Source organism: Triticum dicoccoides, chromosome 2A, assembly GCF_002162155.2.
Source record: "Triticum dicoccoides isolate Atlit2015 ecotype Zavitan chromosome 2A, WEW_v2.0, whole genome shotgun sequence".
Lineage (NCBI taxonomy): Eukaryota > Viridiplantae > Streptophyta > Magnoliopsida > Poales > Poaceae > Triticum > Triticum dicoccoides.
The window spans coordinates 595,674,163-595,694,450 of record NC_041382.1 but is presented as its reverse complement, the minus strand read 5'-3'; the positions used below and the strand labels follow the sequence as shown (position 1 = coordinate 595,694,450).

General features: G+C 43.5%; 1 protein-coding gene across 2 annotated transcripts; it reads right to left on the bottom strand.

Annotated features, from left to right (window-relative positions):
* Positions 1 to 8,203: 8,203 nt before the first annotated feature.
* LOC119355600 (protein NLP2-like) lies at positions 8,204 to 13,531 on the bottom strand. Of its 2 annotated transcripts, XM_037622422.1 has the most exons (6): positions 13,155 to 13,531; positions 11,712 to 13,062; positions 11,291 to 11,332; positions 10,446 to 11,165; positions 9,767 to 9,890; positions 8,204 to 9,629 (listed from the first exon to the last, which is right to left on the bottom strand). In XM_037622422.1, the coding sequence occupies exons 2-6, from the start codon at positions 12,585 to 12,587 to the stop codon at positions 8,575 to 8,577; spliced, it is 2,817 nt and encodes a 938-aa protein (XP_037478319.1). In that variant the 5' UTR covers positions 12,588 to 13,062; positions 13,155 to 13,531; the 3' UTR covers positions 8,204 to 8,574. The 2 variants fall into 2 exon arrangements, with proteins under 2 accessions (XP_037478319.1, XP_037478320.1); XM_037622423.1 differs by having other exon boundaries at positions 11,712 to 13,531.
* Positions 13,532 to 20,288: the final 6,757 nt, after the last annotated feature.

Sequence of the window (20,288 nt, the reverse complement as noted above, 5' to 3'; positions counted from 1 at the left end):
AAGATAGACCCGGGGGCCATAGGTTTCACTAGTGGCTTCTCTTAAGAGCATAGGTATTTTACGGTGGGTGAACGAATTACTGTTGAGCAATTGACAGAATTGAGCATAGTTATGAGAATATCTAAGTATGATCATGTATATAGGCATCATGTCCGAGACAAGTAGACCGACTCCTGCCTGCATCTACTATTATTACTCCACTCATCGACCGCTATCCAGCATGCATCTAGAGTATTAAGTTCATGAAAACAGAGTAACGTTTTCAGTGGTAAAAAATAGAGTAACGCCTTAAGCAAGATGACATGATGTAGAGGGATAAATTCATGCAATATGATAAAAAAACCATCTTGTTATCCTCGATGGCAACAATACAATACTTGCCTTGCTGCCTCTACTGTCACTGGGAAAGGACACCGCAAGATTGAACCCAAAGCTAAGCACTTCTCCCATTGCAAGAAAGATCAATCTAGTAGGCCAAACCAAACTAATAATTCGAAGAGACTTGCAAAGATAACCAATCATACATAAAAGAATTCAGAGAAGATTCAAATATTGTTCATAGATAAACTTGATCATAAACCCACAATTCATTGGTCTCAACAAACACACTGCAAAAAGAAGATTACATCGAATAGATCTCCACAAGAGAGGGGGAGAACATTGTATTGAGATCCAAAAAGAGAGAAGAAGCCATCTAGCTAATAACTATGGACCTGAAGGTCTGAGGTAAACTACTCACACTTCATCGGAGGGGCTATGGTGTTGATGTAGAAGCCCTCCATGATGGATACCCCCTCCGGCGGAGCTCCGAAACAGGTCCCAAGATCTCGTGGATACAAAAATTTGCGGCGGTGGAATTAGGGTTTTGGCTCCGTTTCTGATCATTTGGGGGTACGTAGGTATATATAGGAGGAAGGAGTACGTCGGTGGAGCAACAGGGGGCCCACGAGGGTGGAGGGAGCGCCTGGGGGGTAGGCGCGCCCTCCTACCTCGTGGCATCCTCCTTTGTTTCTTGGCATAGGGTCCAAGTCTCCTGGATCATGTTCGGTGAGAAAATCACGTTCCCGAAGGTTTCATTCCGTTTGGACTCCGTTTGGTATTCCTTTTCTTCGAAACCCTAAAATAGGCAAAAACAACAATTTTGGGTTGGGCCTCCGGTTAATAGGTTAGTCCCAATAATAATATAAAAGTGGATAATAAAGCCCAATAATGTCCAAAACAATAGATAATATAGCATGGAGCAATCAAAAATTGTAGATACGTTGGAGACATATCAGTAATGCACATCACTATAAGACTTGCAAGCAATGTGACTAATGAGTTAGTTGCGGGATGATGTATTACCAAACGAGTAAAGAGACTTTCCGGTAACGGGATTAAACTAGGTATGATGATACCGAGGATCGAATCTCGGGCAAGTAACATACCGATGACAAAGGGAATGACGTATGTTGTTATGCGGTTTGACCGATAAAGATCTCCGTAGAATATGTACGAACCAATATGAGCATCCATGTTCCGCTATTGATTATTGAGCGGAGATGTGTCTTGGTCATGTCTACATAGCTCTCGAACCCATAGGGTCCACATGCTTAACGTTCGATGACGATTTGTATTATGAGTTGTGTGTTTTGGTAACCGAAGTTTGTTAGGAGTCTCGGATGAGATCACGGACATGACGAGAAGTCTCGAAATAGTTGAGAGGTAAAGATTTATATATTGGAAGGTTATACATGGACACCGGAATGGTTCCGAAGAGGTTCGGGGATTTTTCAAAGTACCGGGAGGTTACCGGAACCCCTCGGAAAAGTTAATGGGCCTCATGGACCATAGTGGAGAGAGGAAGGTAGGCCACAAGAGGTGGCGCGCGCCTCCCCCCTGCCCAATCCGAATTGGACAAGGGGTAGGGCCCCCCCCTTTCCTTCTCCCTCTCCCCTCTTTCCCCTTTCCCCTTCTCTGTTGGAAGGAAGGGGGCGAATCCTATTATGAGTGGAGTCCTAGTAGGACTCCCCCCCTTGGCGCGCCTCCTCCTGGTCGGCCACCTCCTCCCCCTCTCCTTTATATACGGGGGCGGGGGCACCCCAAAGGCACATCAATTGTTCTTTTAGCCGTGTGCGGTGCCTCTCTTCACAGTTTACTCCTCCGGTCATAGTGTCGTAGTGCTTAGGCGAAGCCCTGCGCGGATCACATCACCGTCACCACGCCGTCGTATTGACGGAACTCTCCCTCGACCCTCTGCTGGATCAAGAGTTCGAGGGACGTCATCGAGCTGAACGTGTGCTGAACACGGAGGTGTCGTACGTTCGGTACTTGGATCGGTTGGATCGTGAAGACGTTCGACTACATCAACAGCGTTAACCTAACGCTTCCGCTTTCGATCTAGGAGGGTACGTGGACACACTCTCCCCTTCTCGTTGCTATGCATCTTCTAAATAGATCTTGCGTGATCGTAGGAATAGTTTTGAAATTGCATGCTACGTTCCCCAACAACTACATCTGAGTACAACAGATCCAAAATTAATGGTGTCTAGTGTCACAAAAATAAAACTATTTTAAAATTCAAATTTTGTGGACATTTTCCAAAAAATAAAATTATTTTTTAAAAAATGTGTTCAAAGCAATTGAATAATCTGTACGCCACAATAAATAGGATGCTAGAGTAAATATCACGTTATAGTTAAAGATGACACACGCTATAATGTGCCACCATCGGCCATAAGGTGTACTGGCTAGCAGCTTGAGTTAGTAATTGTGACGTCCTGAGTTCTATGCCGTTCCTGAAAAAAAATTGTTTCTATGCTGCTACTAGAGAAAGAAAAATTGTTTCTGACACAAATTCATACAGTTTTAGAATCTTTTTTGTGGGAAAAACTTCTAATCTATTCATTTTCAATCATGATAGTACAACAAACATTAGAAATAATAAAAAATTACATCAAGATTCGTAGACCACTTAGCGACGGCTATAAACTTTGAAGCAAGCGGAAGGCGCACCACTGTCATCGCCCCTCCCTTGCTGGAGCCGGACGAACGTTCTTGTACTAGATAGTCAGGAAGTCATCGTGCTAAGGCCCGATAGAACCAATGCACCAGAACAGCAACCGCTGCAAATGAAGAGTGTAGATCAAAAGGATCCAACCTGAAGACACACGAACGAAGACGAACAACGAACAGATCCGAGCAAATCCACCAAAGATAGATCCACTGGAGACACACCTTCACACGTCCACCGATGATGCTAGACGTCTCACCGGAACGGGGTCTAGGCGAGGAGACCTTTATACCATCTTCAGGGAGCCACCGCCGTCTCGCCTTCCTGAGCAGGATACAAACCCTAATAAAGCTCAAAAAAAGATCTAAAAACGGAGCCCTCCCATCGGCAAGAGCCGAGATCCACTCCGTCTCCATGGCCCTAAGGCCACCGGAGACGGGACGGATCGGCGCCGGCGCCGGCGGGAGGTAGAGAGCCTAGCTTTGTGGAGGCGGCTGGTGGCTAAGAATTATACAAGTAGTACTAATAAAGACTGATTTTTTTTCTATGTTAATTGATGCTAAGAATTATACAAGTAAATTGTTCCTCGAGAAACACGCAATTCAAAAGAAAAGTCATTATAGGGAACCAAATACGAAATACGAATTAGGTGAACCAAATTTTGAGTTGTGTGAATTCGACATGAATATGGTGAACTAAAATAGAATTAGATGAACAAAAAATTAATTAGGTGATTAAATTTTGAATTGGGTAATTAGAATTGAATTAGATGAAGTAATTTGGATTAGGTGAGAAAACATGGTATGAACTACATTTGAATTGGGTGAACAAATTTTGAATCATGAGTTCTAGAATCGAATTAGCTGAACTATTTGAATTAGGTGAACAAACTTTAAACTTTGTGAACTAAAATAGAATTAGGTGAACAAATTTTGAAATGCGTGAACTAGAATTACATTAGGTGAACTAATATTTGTTTTGTGAACTAAAATAGAATTAGATGAATAAACTTTGAATTGGGTGAACAAATTTTGAAATGCGTGAACTAGAATTAAATTAGGTGAACAAATATATATTTTTGTGAACTAAATTTGATATATGTGAATTAACTTTGGATTGGGTGAACAAATCTTCAACTTTGTTAACTAAATTTGAATTAGGTAAACTAAAATATGAATTAGGTGATCACATTTTGAATTAAGTGAACTAAATCTGAATTGGACGAAAAATATAGTTCATCAATTTTCAAAAGAAGTTCATCGATTTTCAGAAAAGTTCACAAAACCTGAAAAAAAGTTTATCGATCTTCAAAAAAGTTAACAAAACCTTAAAAAAAACTTCATCAATTTCTGAAAAAGTCCATCAATCTTCAAAAAAGTTCACAAAATCTGAAATTTTCATCGGTTTTGAAAAGAGTTCGTCGAATGAAAAAAATTTGTTTTTGAAAAAGAGTTCATCCATTTTGAAAAGAGTTCATCAATTTTGAAAAAAAATAATCAATTTTAAAAAAAATTCATCGGTTTTTAAAAAGAGTTCATCAATTTTGAAAATAGTTCATCGGTTTTTAAAAAGAGTTCATCAATTTTGAAAATAGTTCATCAGTTTTTAAAAAGAGTTCATCAATTTTGAAAATAGTTCATCGACTTTGAAATATAGTTCAACGGTTTTGAAAAGGGTTCGTTGATTAAAGTTCATCGATTTTGAAAAAAAGTTCATTTGTTTTGAAAAAGAGTTCATCGATTTTGAAAAACAGTTCACGAATTTGAAAGGTTCATTGGATTTTGATTAAAAAACAACGAATTGAAAAAGTTCATGTATTTAACAAAGTAAAAGGGAAAAAATAAACAAAATCGTTCCAACAAAGGAGGGAGAGGAACAGAAAAAAGGAAAAGGAAAAAAAACTAAAAAGAAGAAAAGGAGGAAGAAGGTGGAAATGATCACATCTGATGTGGTTGGCTGGTTGGTTACTGCAGCTTACCAATGAAGAAGTTGTGGGTTCGAGTCTCACCTGTGCGCTTCCTTTTTCTGCGGGATAAGAGCAGAAAAAAAACGTAGATGGCCCGAGCCCAAGTCACTGCGGGGTTATGCGCCCGTTAGGGAAAACAACTAAAGCGGGCGCAGCGGGCGCCATTTAGGATTTGGCCCGTTGTTTCTTTGGGAGACGAGGCAATACACGAACCAGTAGTGGCGGAGCTTGAAGCCCAACACCGAGCGGGACGAAATGAAAGAAATAACCTATGGGCTGGTGTTCTAAGGCCCAACGGTAAAAAAAGAAGTGTACACATTCCAATTTTTGGGCGGGTCATGGCCCATCTGGCCTTGTTGTAGCTCTCGCCTGGGAAAGTATCAGGCACTCCCATCTTTGGGGTACTCCCGGTGCTTCAAGTTTAAAAAACATTCAAAAATATTTCAAAAAATTCCGAAAAAAAAGGTGAATGTTCGCAAGGAATGTAACTACAACCCCTAAAAGTTTCAGGTCCAAACTCGAAATGTACATCAAGAAACAAAAATGTGAAATCTGGCATGAAGTGTAAGAAAAAGACAAAATCAACAATGACACTATTCACATCTGGATTTCACATTTTTGTTTCTCAATGTACATTTCAAGTTTGGACCTGAAATTTCTAGGGGTTGTAGTCACATTCCTTGCGAACATTCTCATTTTTTTTTTGAATTTTCGGAAACATTTAAGATTTGTTTTTGAACTTGGAGCACTGGGAGTACCCCAAGGATGGGAGTACAAGATATTTTCCCGCTCCTGCCTTTGAAACCAGTACGAATAAGGAAAAATGTGCTAATCTCGCAGCTACAAATCAAGCATTTTACCTAGGCTGTTATGCATATCCCCTCAGGATATCACGTATATCACTGTTCAAAAGTCGAAACATCTTAGAGTTGTGCACACACAGATCCTCACGTTTAATAGGCTTTATCTTGCCTAACAATCAACTGCCAAACAGTTGTTTCATGACAAATGGAACATTATCATGGCAAAGCAATGCGAATTTAGAATAACCATCATTGCATTAATTATAATCCTCAAAAGCAAGTTCAAAGTGATGCTTTGGCGCAACGAGCTGAACTTGGTCAAAAGGACTAGATCCATAACATAAAAAGGCATCGCTTATTTTTTCTCCGTCAGGTCAAATATCATGAACATCATCTACAAACAACAATCAAGAATTCATCTACACTAAACAATAATTCATCTATATTTTGGGCGATACTCTAACAATATTGATACCATGAAGCTCACTGTCGAAACCTAGATCGAATGTTATTGCCTGACTAGCAAAGGTGTTATCCAACTTTACTGCCTCATCTATTCCTGCGTACCGCTAAAAAACTATTCCTGCATATGAAATGCATATTCCAGAAAATCAAATATGTGTTGTCACCTGTGATTAATAAAATAACAGTAACAATGACGTTGGCCTGCAAATATGAATCCAACTCATCTACAAAAATTTCTTTGATGGACCGAAATGTCTCCTCTATGTGTGTAGTTTAAACCTAATCATCAACCTTCTAAATCGCAGATCAACTAATGATGGCAACATACTCGCCACTCGGCCTCTTTATGATACCTTGTGTCCATCAAGATCTGTAAAATCAACTCCAGTATCCTTAGATAGACCATTGGGTCTCAACTAAAAGCATATCGCATTACAACTTCGTCCTGAAAACCATAGCTTATCTGCCAGATTTGGCAACAATATTACCATCGCACATCCAACAAACGCACCATTTAAAATCCGATACATAGCTCTCTTCGGTTCAGCACACGGTATTTCAACCAATGAACTAGGAGTCCCGGGCACATAACCACGACTCTGTGGAGAAACACCCAAATGTGGGTCAAGGCGATAGGGAGAACTATTGCGCGAAGCCTTCGGAACGGCAGGGGATTTATTAAAACAACTTGAGTCTTCAAGTGCTAACCAATTGGATCCGGTAACTGCGGAACCACTTCACTAGTCTAGGTAGGCTGTTCTTCCTCTAGGTCTCTCTATTCCCAAGAAATATTTCTTCGTGGGCTATAAAGCATTAACAACTGACTCTCGAGTATTCCTATCAAGTTTTTCTATTCCCATCGTAACGCGGGCATAGGTCAAAAGATTAGCTCGCTTATTCGGATTTGCCCTTTTATTTATTACCGTAACTTATTTTTTGCCTGATACAAAGTTTTGATTACGTACTTTCCTTGTGACCTGATCTTTTTGTGCTTTCTTGGAACCGACAACTTGCTTCATGCTATTACTAACACTTATGACTCCTAGGAGCCGTTGGATCTGCGATCCAACGGCTCCTAGAAGCTTGTATCATGGGAGCATCCAAGGCTCCGTATCACCTAATACTTTCCCCTTATGACTCAGGCGCACTTGCTTTTCAAAAGAAATTGAAACCATCATGCCTCAGAATTCATATTAAACCAATGGAAACCCAGATTTTGTTTTTGCTGATGCAATGCAACAATATGTGACCCGAATGGCGACCTAATTTCAACAGCCACTAGCAAACGGGAACAAGGCAACAAGCACATGTTGAAGACGAAATCGCCTGGCCCTCGGAGCTGTTTCTCCCGCACCGCGGCTGGCTGGCTGCATCTCTTTCGCTAGGAATTGACAACGCAACCACCGATTCGGATCGCGGAGACGCGCCAGCACGTCGTGTTCATCCATGTCCGCCAACTCGGCTCCCCAGACGCTCAATGGCGTGATGTTCCTATCGGTTGGACTTTAAGATTCAGTCCAATACAAACGGTAGCTTTCCTACCAACAGAACTCCACGGCATACCCGGCGGCTGATGTGCATGCAGGAAACTGGGAACCAGCAGTTCCATCTTTGATCGGGCGAGTCCAAAATGACATGCTGCCGACTCGTCGCTGTTGGCAGATTTGGGTGTCTGCAGAAGAGATTTGCCCGGTATCAACCGCGAATCGCCTCGCATCCACATGTAACCGCGATAATCTCGATCTCAGCATAGGAAAAACAGATAGAATTCCATAGTGAGCAGAGATAAGATTGTGAGCCAGTCCCTCCATGAAAGATTATCCATGGTAAGGTTGAACGGGCATAAGATTGTCAGCCAGGCCCGGTTAAAGAGGTCCAGGAGTTTCACCAAAATTACATAAGAAAACTATCAGATTCAAGCTGGCAGTTTCATGTGTCCCGATTCCGAACAACCAATGTGGAACTGGAAAATTCACATGTTTAAACAAACAGAGATTTTGGAACCACGGGAAGTTCAAAAGCATTTGTTTCCTCCGGCATGCATAACAAAGCCAGGAGTTTTAACATTGGCAGCTAGGCGCCGCAGACCCTCATGACAACATGTTATTGTCATGATATCCTCTCAGGGACCTCCATGACACTTTCATCGCAGGCACGACATTGTGCCTGCACTGTCGCGCCTGCACGACTATCACTACACTTCCTGTTCGCCATTGCCGCTACATAACACGCTACACGCGCACAGTACAGACTACCAAACCCTGTTGCTACACAGCGTAGACTACACCTACCGCAGTATGATACAGTTGAGGGTAACAAAAGATCCTTTTTTACACTTCCTCACCGTGTCATGAATTGTGTCCTTCCAGCTGCAAGCAGCTGCTGCTGCCCGAGCTGCTGATGAGGCACGGGAGATCCCGGACCTGGAGCTTCACGTTGCGCGTGCCCATCGAGTCCATGACGTCGACGCACTCCTGGAGATCGGAGTCGTTCGCCATGATGACCCACTCGTCCTCGTCATCCTTGTACTTGAGCTGGAACACCCCGGTCAACAGCTTGAACCTCTTGGCTATTTCTTCCAGCAGGTGGTACCAGCCCATCGATGGCAAGAACTTGAACCGCACGGTGTCTCCATTGTACGTCGCCTTGACCGTAAGTGCAGGGCTGCTCTTGTCCTTAAGTGGGCGTGCTGGGTTCTTCTTGAATGTAGGGTGGCTTGATGCACTGCCGCTAGAAGAGTCTGTCATACCAGAGGTAGAAGGATGAGTATGCTCCCTGCCTTCGCGATCATCAAACATATCAATATCTGCTTGTTGCATGGGTGGTGAGTTCCTTCCCACTATTTGGTCCCTGGTAGTCTTGATGCTTGGGAGGACACAGGGCAAAGGTTCGATGCAACCTGTTTCTTTGTCATGTAAAGCACTAACAGCACCAGTGGGATATAATGGTCCTTGTGTTCCTTCAGAACTAATATGATGTGTGATATTCGGACCATAAGAGCCGTGCTCACCACTGCCACTATACTTAGTTGTCTGCATGTGAAATTCATCGCCTTCCCCTTTCTGCGCATCAGAGCGCTGCAACTGACAGCTATCTCTTTCCCATCCTTCAGGTGACGAATACCCTTGCTCAGATTTTGGGCCAGATTTTTCATCCACAGTTTTCCCAACAGATGGACTAGACACAGCATCACATGAAGGGAATGAAGTCTTCTCTGGCAGAGAAACTGCTGGAACAAGAGATCCAGTAGCTGGATCATACTGCAAAGAGCTGTCCACTCCATGGACAGAGTTAATGACAGTTTGGATCTTCTTTAACGAACGGTTGACCTTGTTTATCTTGCGAGATGGCCATCGCGAAATTCCATGTGTGCGGCATATCCGTTTCAAGGTTGTTGGACAAACTGCAACAGTATTAATAACAAAATGTTATAGAAATCATCTATCATATCCTATATATAAAACCTAGATATCACAACACAGAAACGATTCAATCGAAAAGTAACATGACAAAGTGACACACTAGGGTGCAGGGGCTCACCACCGAGGCTCTTTGCAGCATCCTTTAGGCTCCCAGAAAAGTACTTACGGAGAACATCCATGCCAATATTCTTCTCCGCTGTACTGCGCTTTTTCTCCGCAAGTCGCATTGAACTAGACTGTGCCTGCAGTGCAGAAGAAGCTTCTAGTCAAGAGGATATCAAGAATCCAGTTAACATACCGATTCAAAGTTAAATGCATTCATCAATGTTGATGATCTAGGTTCTGCAGATTTAACCATGTATGACTAGCCAACCATGAGAATGCCCCTTTACAAAAGATGATCGATTGTGCTAATGGCATGTCAAATCTGGAAGTTTCTACCAGCCTAAACTGTTGGAATCCTTCTCCTCTGATCAAACTTGGCACTAGAACTATGCCATTATTCAACAGATCAAATTACAAATGTGTGTGCCCATTACCGTTAAGTCATAACACACAACTAGTCAAATTTCTAAAGTGCCAACAAATTAGGCGTTTCAACAAAAAACTTTAGGAAAAGATTCAGTTCGATTCAAGGAAATACGCATGTTCAACAAATGAGAACTAAGATGGATGAGCACAAGTCTCAGAAAAGGATTTCAGCTCAAATCATGCTAATCAAGATTATTCATAAATCAGGACCAATATGATTGCACAGAATGCCATATATTTAAGTAAAACATATAATATGAGAGCACCTGCTCGGACATGTCCCCTTGCTTATCAATTAAAGATAGATCCTGGAATGCCTCTTCTGTGGCAGGTTGATCACCATGTGAAGAACTCCAAGACTGACCAGTAGGCAAGCAACTTCCACTGGTTGCCTTATACATTACTGCAGTACAAGCGTCAACTTTATCAACCTCTGCTTCAGAAACTGTTCGCAAACTTTTGCATATTCTTTGCATAGTACTGGACAGGTTATTCAATAACATCTGTTGTTCTTCACTGCCTGTGCAGTTGATTGGTAGAAAGAATTCTAGTATGTAGTCATCATCACCAGTGTATGTGCTCCTTAGCCGGATTGCTACAGCAGCATGCAGACCAAACTTACGAGCATGGTGTGCGAGTGGGTAATCCTTAATTCCGTATTCTCTTATATTAGGAGAGAAGAACGGCAGATTGGACTTGAGTGCTCGGCCTGCAATACCTTGCCCTTTCTCAAGATGAGTTTCAGTGCATGCATGAAAAAAACCTTGCATCTTTGCATCATTAACATAACACGCTGATTCATGGATGCGGAGTATCGCTTTCCCTGACTGAGAATCAAGGACACTATCATGTCCAACATAACCACCATCACTACCATTTGATGAAGGGACCCATGTAAGGGCCAACGGAAGCATGTGTGCATGGCAAATAGCTCTTAGAACATCCAAAATCTCAGTGAAGGCGGCTTTCTGATTTGCTGAATAAACCTGCAAATAAAGAGACATCACATACATCAAACATCAATAGATAAACAAACAAAAAACACTGAAGAGAACTTGTATCCAGCATCAATGATGCACAGCAGAAATCTCAGAGAAGTGAAGAATGGCACCTTCTGATCGATACAATCTTTTGCTGTCTCCAAGTTCACAGCCTACAGAAGAGTAATATGGTAAGTATTAAACGTAAGTGCCAAGAGAAATTCCAGATTGTGCAAGAAAATAATACACCCATCATTGTCCATGGACAGTGCAATATGAATACCAGTAGCCAGAATACAAGCATTTAAAATTCAGTATATACTTTTATTCATGGCATCTAGAAATGGCACCAACAGAAGTGAGGACTTGCATCCACATGACAGTTCATGTTACTTGTCATGAAATTAGTAAAATACACTAACGAACAAGTCTATAAGATAATAGACATTGCAGTGGGAAGTAAAAATGCTCCTTCATGGGTAAATTCACTATTTTGTCCCCAGCTAAACATAACTAAATAAAGAAGGGGGTGGGGAGCAAGTTAGAACTTGCCTGCAATGCATGGCGAAGGTTGTTCATTTCTGCATCGAAGTCAGGTTTCTCCTTCTTTGTGATAAGCTCAAGCACCGCACAGCAAGAGCCCTTGCTAGGGTCATATATCGGCATTGCAAGTGATCCTCGAACTTCATGGTGAAGAGCATACTCCATCCTCAAATACTCTGGCTTGCTGTAGTAGAGCACATTTGAGGTCCATTCTGGCACACCGGAGATGAAGACCCTCCCTGGAAGCCCTGGTTGAAGGCCAGTCTCCTCCTTAGCAGAGAACACAAAATGCCTGGATACTTCTCTGTACCCAGCAAGAGCTTGGTCAAGCAGAAACGGCTGTTCACATGTACTAAGCACGACATGCCCCTCCTGCTCAACAGGCATCCAGACCTGCGCAAGAATGCCGCCGCCAAGTGACTTCCTGAACAAAGACAGAGCCATGAGCATCCTGTCAGCGAGTAAGTTGCCGGCAATAGGCCTGGGAACCAAGCTAGTACTTCCTTGTTCGGGATCACCATCTGAGCCAAGGTCGCCTGAACTCTTGGCCATTCTCCCGGTCCCAGTTTCAGCTGGATTCACCGAAGATACCAAATCAACCTTTTGATCCCCGGGTACACTGGAATAGGCATCGAGCTGCATATCTTCACTGACACCAGAAGCACGCGGCGAAGATCCCAAGGATGACCACATAGCAAACATCTGGTGTGTGGACGAGTCGTTCAGCAACGAGAACAGCTGGTCAGCTAACGAAGGGCTGCCGCAGAGCTCTGAGTACCCATCAAAGTTCATCATGGCCGTAACGCCATATGGATCATCCGACGGGCTGCCGACGCTTCCATTGCATCCAGCACGGTTGGACTGTGAAGGCAGAGGCACATCCATGGCTTTGCTGCACTCGATTGGTTCCAGACACTTATCCACTCCTGTGGGACAATTAAGGTTTCAGTGCACTGTGTTGGGGACAGATAAAAAGGACGGCAGTAGCGTGTGTCCTTTCAGAGCAGAATCTTGGTAGTGCAACACAAGGACTGATTTAATAGGCAGAATCTGAACAGGAGACTGCTTTTGATACAGTGACACAAGAATCCTAGATCAGCAGTTCATCATGGGCACAAGAACTCGACTCAAAAGGTCAAACCTTTCGAGGAGAAGGCAACCGGAGTTAACAGCCTAAAGCAGCTGCAGAAGTCCTGTTTTCTGGCGGAGGAAGGGTGCTGGCACACAAGACAGAAGCTCGGTATCTGATCCCAGTAAAATCTATCCGTTTCATCCAGAAACGCTCTATAATCTGAAACTGAGCGCGGAGGAAATCATCAAAAGAAGCAAACTTGTGGTTCCCCCAAGAATCAGTCGCCGCCTGAAACAACTTCACCAAATCAGCTCCTCTGACGAAACAAAATTCAGCGTAACTCGGAACCTCCAATTCGAGCCGGCAGAGCGAAACCGTACCCCGGCTGGGCCCAATCAGCAGACCACACGGAACCGGAAGCCTCCAAGCCCCAGCTCCGGAACCATTTGCCGGTCCGGAAAGAGCCCGGCAGCCTCCGTCGCCGATAGCGCCGGCCCCGGACGGAAGAAGCCAAGCGGCGGCCGCCACTCCTCGGCTGGCGGCGGGGATGAGGACGACGGATTGGCGGGGAGGCGGCGCGGCGGCGCAGATCTGAGGAGGCGGCGGGAGGAGGGAATCGGAGGCTACTACTACTTGCTGGGAGGAAGACGAGGAGAGGGCGAGGCTTTGGATTGGAGGTTGGAAATTCTCTAGCCCGGTCGCTGGCTTTGAGCTAGGAGTAGTTGTTTTTCTCCTCCCCTCCCCCGCAGCGGATTCTTCCCGGCTCGCGGTCACGGCCGCCCTCTTTAAATGGTTAATTATTAACTGGGCTGATTTTTTCTGGCCTTGGGTTCTCTTCCTCTGTTTTGGCACAGGAAATGGTGGTATGGCAAACTCATACGGAACGAATTCCTAGGCTGCAGCAAAACTTGACACGGCCAGGTCTGTCGCTTCTGCCAAACTGAGCATAGCTTAGATAATTACTCCAGCCTATTTAGATACTCTAACTCAGTTAGAGGTTAGAGTTAGATTCTAACCTTGAACTGACCCTAGACTAACTCTAACCAAAGAGCTGTTTGGATGATAGGGTTAGATTGACAATAAATATTCTTTCTCAATCATTTGACTACTTTGGATCATATTTGAATGGGAGGGATAACTTTTTTTACTATTTTTTCTAATGGGTTAGGAGAACTAACCCAAATAAGTTTCTCTAGTGTGGGCTAGTTTTTTGGGGTGGGTTAGATTCAACTAACCCAAACTAACCTATCATGTTTGGATATTTTTGGGTTATTTGAGCCCCAACTTACTAAAACTAACTCTAACTTAGAGATCCAAACAGGGCCTTTATTGAGATGAAGGCCCTGTTTGAATACTCTAACACAGTTAGAGTTAGAATTATTTTCTAACCCACTCTAAACCAAATAAACACCTCTCCATTGAAATAGTTGGGTTAGATGGAACTAACCCATTCTAACCCTCCCTGTTTGGATACTTTTGGGTTATTTGAGCCTCCAACTAACCCAAACTAGCTCTAACCCCATGATCCAAACAGGGCCGAAGTTAGGGCAACTTTAACTGATCCTCTATTCGGTTATAAGGGAGGATAAATTCGATTTTACTCCTCTATGTCACGTCTAATTGATCCCCTAAACCGAATAGAGAAGGATAATTTATCCTCTGACGCCTATCCAGTCCCTAAATATACTCCATCTGAAGACGGCAGAGGATAAATTTTCTTCACGCAAAGGCCTTCTTGTGGCCGGATGATGACTCATGTGAAGCTCCAATGTCGAAGGCGGCGACCTACGACTTCACCGATGACCTCGATGAAGTAGATGCTAACGGTGGAGCCGAGCGTGTTGAGGCCGGAGGTGACCGGTGAGAGCACGAGCGCTGTTTGGTTGGAGGCGAACACGGCGAATTGCACGAGTACAGCACCTGCAGCCTGACGCCGGCCACCAGCGCCCGCCGCATAGTAGCCGTCTTCACGGGCCGCCATGGGTGTTCAAGGGCAGGCAAACGCGTCCCCTCCTTTCCTTCCTTGTTCACCATGGACGGTCTGGAGCTGGGTGCGAGCGATTGATTGTTTTGATGTGCATTGCAGCGCATTGTACCGGTTGCATTTGGTGAAGGTGGCAACGGCGCGGGCGTTCGTGCCCATGGAGCTGTGCGGTGTTTCCGGCGTGGTCACCATCGTCGCGGGGACGCATGGCAGATATTCGACGAAATGCATAAACAAAAAGTAACTTTACTCTGCTAAATTTAGAAGATCGGCTAGAACCAATCAAAACTTAGTAGAATAAATATATTCTACTATGGTTTACTCGGCATATCCTCTTCTATTTTTTTAGAGGATCAGTTAGAGTTGCTCGTAGTTTCTCGAATTTAAATCCTAGATTTGGCACGGGTACATGTGGGAAGCGATGTTCGACAATATTCACTCGATTTGAGACGACTTCCTCTGGACTACGAAGCACATGTGATGAGCTCGTCAATTCCAAAATGTGTGGACTCGGTCTTTCGTAGATGATTATATGGGTAGATTGTGTGCACATGCTTTCATAAAAATGAGTGTATGCGCGTGTTTGTGAGAGTTTTGTGGTTGTATTATATTTTTAAAGAGTCATGTCGCTCCTAGGATTTAAGGTCTCCTTTGGTTTGGAGGAATTTCATAGAAATTCTAGAGGATAAGATTCTTATAGAATTTTTTCCTTTAAAGCCCTTTGGTTCATAGGAATGAATTCCTATTCCTACATAGGATTGGTTCCTATCCTCCATATTTCATATGAAAATAAAAATAAGCCTAGACTCAATGAAAAAAATTCCTTTGGTGTCAACCAAATGACATCTTGTTTCCTATTCCTATTCATAGGATTTGAGATACATGTCATCTCATTTCCTACAAGATTCCTATTCCTACGATAATCCTATCTTATGAACCAAAAGAGGCCTAATTAAGGGTTGGTGGTTTTACTTATTTTTTTATTTGATTTTGAACCCATCCAAGTGACGTCGAACTAGGTAGGTTGTATGCAAATTGAAATTGTCCAAGACAACTAGGCATTTGAGTAAAGTGAACTGGGCATTTGAAAAAAAGATTGACTGTAGGCATTGAACCTACTGCTGTCTTAATTTCCGTTTTGGGGGGATAAGCGTGAAGCGTTAGTAGTACGTGTAGATGCATTTGCACGGCCACCTACTGCAGGTTTGACCGACCACACCACGGATTCCCTATAAAACTCCCACGATCCATCCTCTCCTCCTGCCACTTGACTTTTTTGTAATCGACATTTGAAAACATGAAAGGGAGGAGAGATTTACATTGTTTTTCAAGCGACCGCAACCCGTGCAAGTGGCCTACAAATCGCTCTCAGGACGCTCGGCATCAGTGGCGTACGTACCACCAGACCCTTTTCCCCAAAGAAATATCGCACTGAGCCTCCGGGAAAGTACTTTAAGGTACGAGCATATCTATTGTTCCTTGTTAGTTTAGTCAGAGAATGACGCCAGCGTATACAGGAGAGAACATTTTCCGGGTGGGGAATCCATTAGCGTGGGAAATCCTCCTAGCTAGCTAAGCCCTCGGCGTTCTAAGCATCAGAGCATCTACGGCGGGACGCCTGAAATAGGCAACAAATGTCCAGGGGCCACCCGGTCACTGACCGGTTACAAAAATATAACCTAGCCGAACACCTTAAGGCCTCCTTTGGTTTAGAGGAATTTCATAGGAATTCTACAGGATAGGATTCTTATAGAATTTTTTTCCTTTAGAGTCCTTTGGTTCATAGGAATGGATTCCTATTCCTACATAGGATTGGTTCCTATCCTCCACATTTCATAGGAAAATAAAAAAGAGCCTAGACTCAATGGAAAAATTCCTTTGGTGTCAACCAAATGACATCTTGTTTCCTATTCCTATTCATAGGATTTGAGATACATGTCATCTCATTTCCTACAAGATTCCTATTCCTATGATAATCCTATCCTATGAACCAAAAGAGGCCTAAACGGGTCTCAAACATTCGGTCTATTTGGCCTAGCCCAAATATATGACGAATATGGGGTTGTCCGCGCGCGCCCGGGCGCGTCCGACGCTTCAGCCCGGCTCACCCCATTCCCGCAAATATCCCTAATCTGAAAACCCTACCTCACTGCACTCTCGATCCGTCGCTTCTGCTGTCCTCCGATCTCTCTGATTCGATCCGCTCCTCCGACTCCGGAGACCACGTTGAGCGCCGACAGCCGCTCCTTCTCCGACTCCGATGAGGAGTCGGCCCTCTGAATTGCCCTCAAGAGGTCCAAGGTGGACACGGGGGGCAGTTCCTGATCGACCGCCTCACCTCTCCTCGTCAGCCCAGCGAGGACGCCAACGCTGGCTCCACCCAGCCCGTGCGGGCTGTGCAGTACGCGCCTCCCCAACACCATCCCCGTCCCCGCTGGCCGTTGCTCCACTACGCAGGCAGCGATGGGTGCTTGCCCGCCCAGTCGGCCCGGACGCGCAAGGGAGGGGACGCGGCGGAGAGCTCTGTCCGCAGTCGCCGCGGGTTACCGGTGAAGCCCGACGAGGACGAGCGGCTCCTCGCGTCGGTCTACCGCCGGTCGCTTACGACGGCAGAGACGGACACTCGCGGCTTCGCCGGAAGAACGCAAAGGCTCTCCGGCTTGCAATCAAGCAGTCCGAGCGCGAGGCCAAGGAAAAGGCGACGGAGGTAGCTCGGCTGGTGAAGCTCAAGTGCTAGCACGATCGGGTCGTCTGGCGCCTCAAGAGCCTCGTCATCGTCTTCTCCTCCTTCGACGACGACGACCACGGCTCCTCGTCCGACGAATCGAACAATCCTCCACCAGCAGTCGACGGCTATAGCTGCACCGGCGACGGAAGGGGAAAGGGCCGGCCTGAAAGTGGTGAAGATATGCTTTCTTCAATTTAATTTCAAGTATTAGATGTAGTTTGAAGTTGTCCATCATTTATGTGAACCTTGTTGGTCCTTTGAACATCCGGTCGTGATCTTTTCGTGAACCTATTGTGCTTGTCTATGTTCGTTCATATGTCCGTTTGTTGATCTACATAGTTTGATCGACATTGCGTGATTTTATAGGGATATAGTCAATCAGATATGAGACGCACGCATGTAAGTGACACAATTTAAGAAGTGTCCGGTCTATGCCCGCGGATGCAGCTGGGCACGTCTGTAGATGTTTGAGGGCCCGGATTTGCCTAAGCCGGATGCTCTTAGCTAGCAAGTCGTTTTTGTTGATGGTTGTAGATTGTAGTGAGCTGCCTCACGTTATCTGTGGAGAATGGGGAACTCGGGGGGGCACACAGGTGTGGGGGGTACGCATGCATGCGGTCATCCATTTTTTTAGGATTGATGAACTCAGTTATGTAATTAGGCTGGTCATAGTGGGAAGTAACTTAAACTGCATGTTACTAGTTTATATTAGTATCATAGATTACTATTATAGATGATCTCATTTATTTCCATGCATGACACATAGTAGCATCATATTTATTATGTTACGGTATCTACCCAATGTTAGTATAACCATCTATCTCTTTTTTAGACTAGCCACAATGGATAGTAACATAGAGTAGTAATATGAGAATGTTACTACTCTATGTTACTACCTCTATAGTGGAGAATAACATATGTATGGTAACATACAACACTTCATGCTATAGACTCATCTTGCCTTGATATGTGTGATATCACCCATACTAGTAGTATAGCTATGTTACTACATGCCTCTCTTTCTTCATTTATTGCTTGCCAAATCATCTATTTTCTCTAAATATGTGTGATGTTACTACCTATGTTACTCCCATTGTGGGTAGTCTTAATTGCATGTTTGCGAGTCACAAGTGCATGATACTACTTATGTTACCCCCACTATGGCCAGCCTTAGTACTTTGATTCCAGCATGCTTCGTAAACTGTGACGGAGGGAGTAGTAGTTTTCGTAATTTTTGGCAGCTCCGCCTATTCAATATCTCATGGGATTTTTTTACTTCTAATTTGAATCTATTTTATCTTTTGAACCAAAATTCGGATTTATGTTTCGCTTGCATATTCGTGTTCCTTGCAACGAGGATTTTCAAACAAGAACATTTTTCAATAAATTTAGACGCACAACGAGGATTTTCAAACAAGAACATTTTTCAATAAATTTAGACAACTTTTAAAATTCTATCAAGTTTCGAATATTAAAACTTGAAATTAAGTTTTTATCAAGTTTCACCAATATCCATTTTCTTTGAGGGTTTTGGGTTTAGGACTTACTTCTAAGTGCTTAGGGTTTAGGGTTATGTTTCACTCCCTTCGTTCCAAAATTAAGTGTCACTAGTTTAGTACAATTGTACTAAATCAGGAACACTTAATTTGGAACGGAGGGTATTTGTAACTTGTTGGCTTATCATTCATTTTTATCAAGTTTTAATAGGGTTTAGGGCTTAAGATTTAGGGTTTAGTGCACACATTAAGTTTTAGTATATGAAACTTATAGAGTTTATCGTCCATTTTTACCAAGTTTTAATAGTTGAAAGCTTCGTGATTTTTTGAAAAACTTGTCAAAATGTATTTAAGAGTGATCTTCCTTCGGACCCGTCACCGCAAGGAACACGAATATGCAAATTAAGCATAAATTAGAACTTTGGTTCAAAAGATATAATAGATTCAAATTTGAAAGTAAAAGAAAAAGGCAAGGGAGATGCAGAGACCAGACAAATTTCCAAATCGCGAGGCAATCAGACGGTAAAAAATCTGCATGCTCCCACACCTGTGTGCCACAAATCCTCTTCGTGTTACCTTTTTATGGTGAAAAAATTCACAACGGGACAGAAGTTGTCAAACATTGCATGTTAGAGGAAAGGCACATTTAGGAATCTTAGTAGTGAGATTTAGAAGAATCCGAGCGATTTTCTTCTATTATTCAAAGAAATACTAACATGAGTCTATTTATCCTATTTAGGTTTAGATGGACTTATCTTATAGGTTTTTTTACATCACATGTAACTTTATTCATACTTGCAGCAACCATTATAGATACAATGCTTTGGATGGATCAAGATCTAAGGTACTGCAAAGTAATTCCTAAAACCAAGAAAGTACTATGCAATTTCTTAGAACATCTTCATAGGGGTATCATAACTTGAAATACTGCCAAGACTTCAGTAAGGACACCAAAAGTGGACCAAGCAGCCGCAATGCCGCCCGTTCATGTGCATTTTTTACGAATATGGATTTATGAAAGCCCCTTGAGTCATCCATCCAAAAAGATGGGAAGCCGTGAGCGATAAACGGAATTGGGTCGGGGATGATGCCCTATAAGTGCAGCCCGTCAAACCACGAGATCTTCACCATAGTATATACAAAAGGTTCTTTTTCCGGGGTATATACGAAAGGTTTTAACCACACAAAGAATCAAACCAACATAAACAATATGATGTGATAACTTAAACTCACCAAATTCGAATAATCACCTCTGCAGTGACACTAATCTACTTGGCTACAGGGCACCGTCAAGAGAAGAACTAGG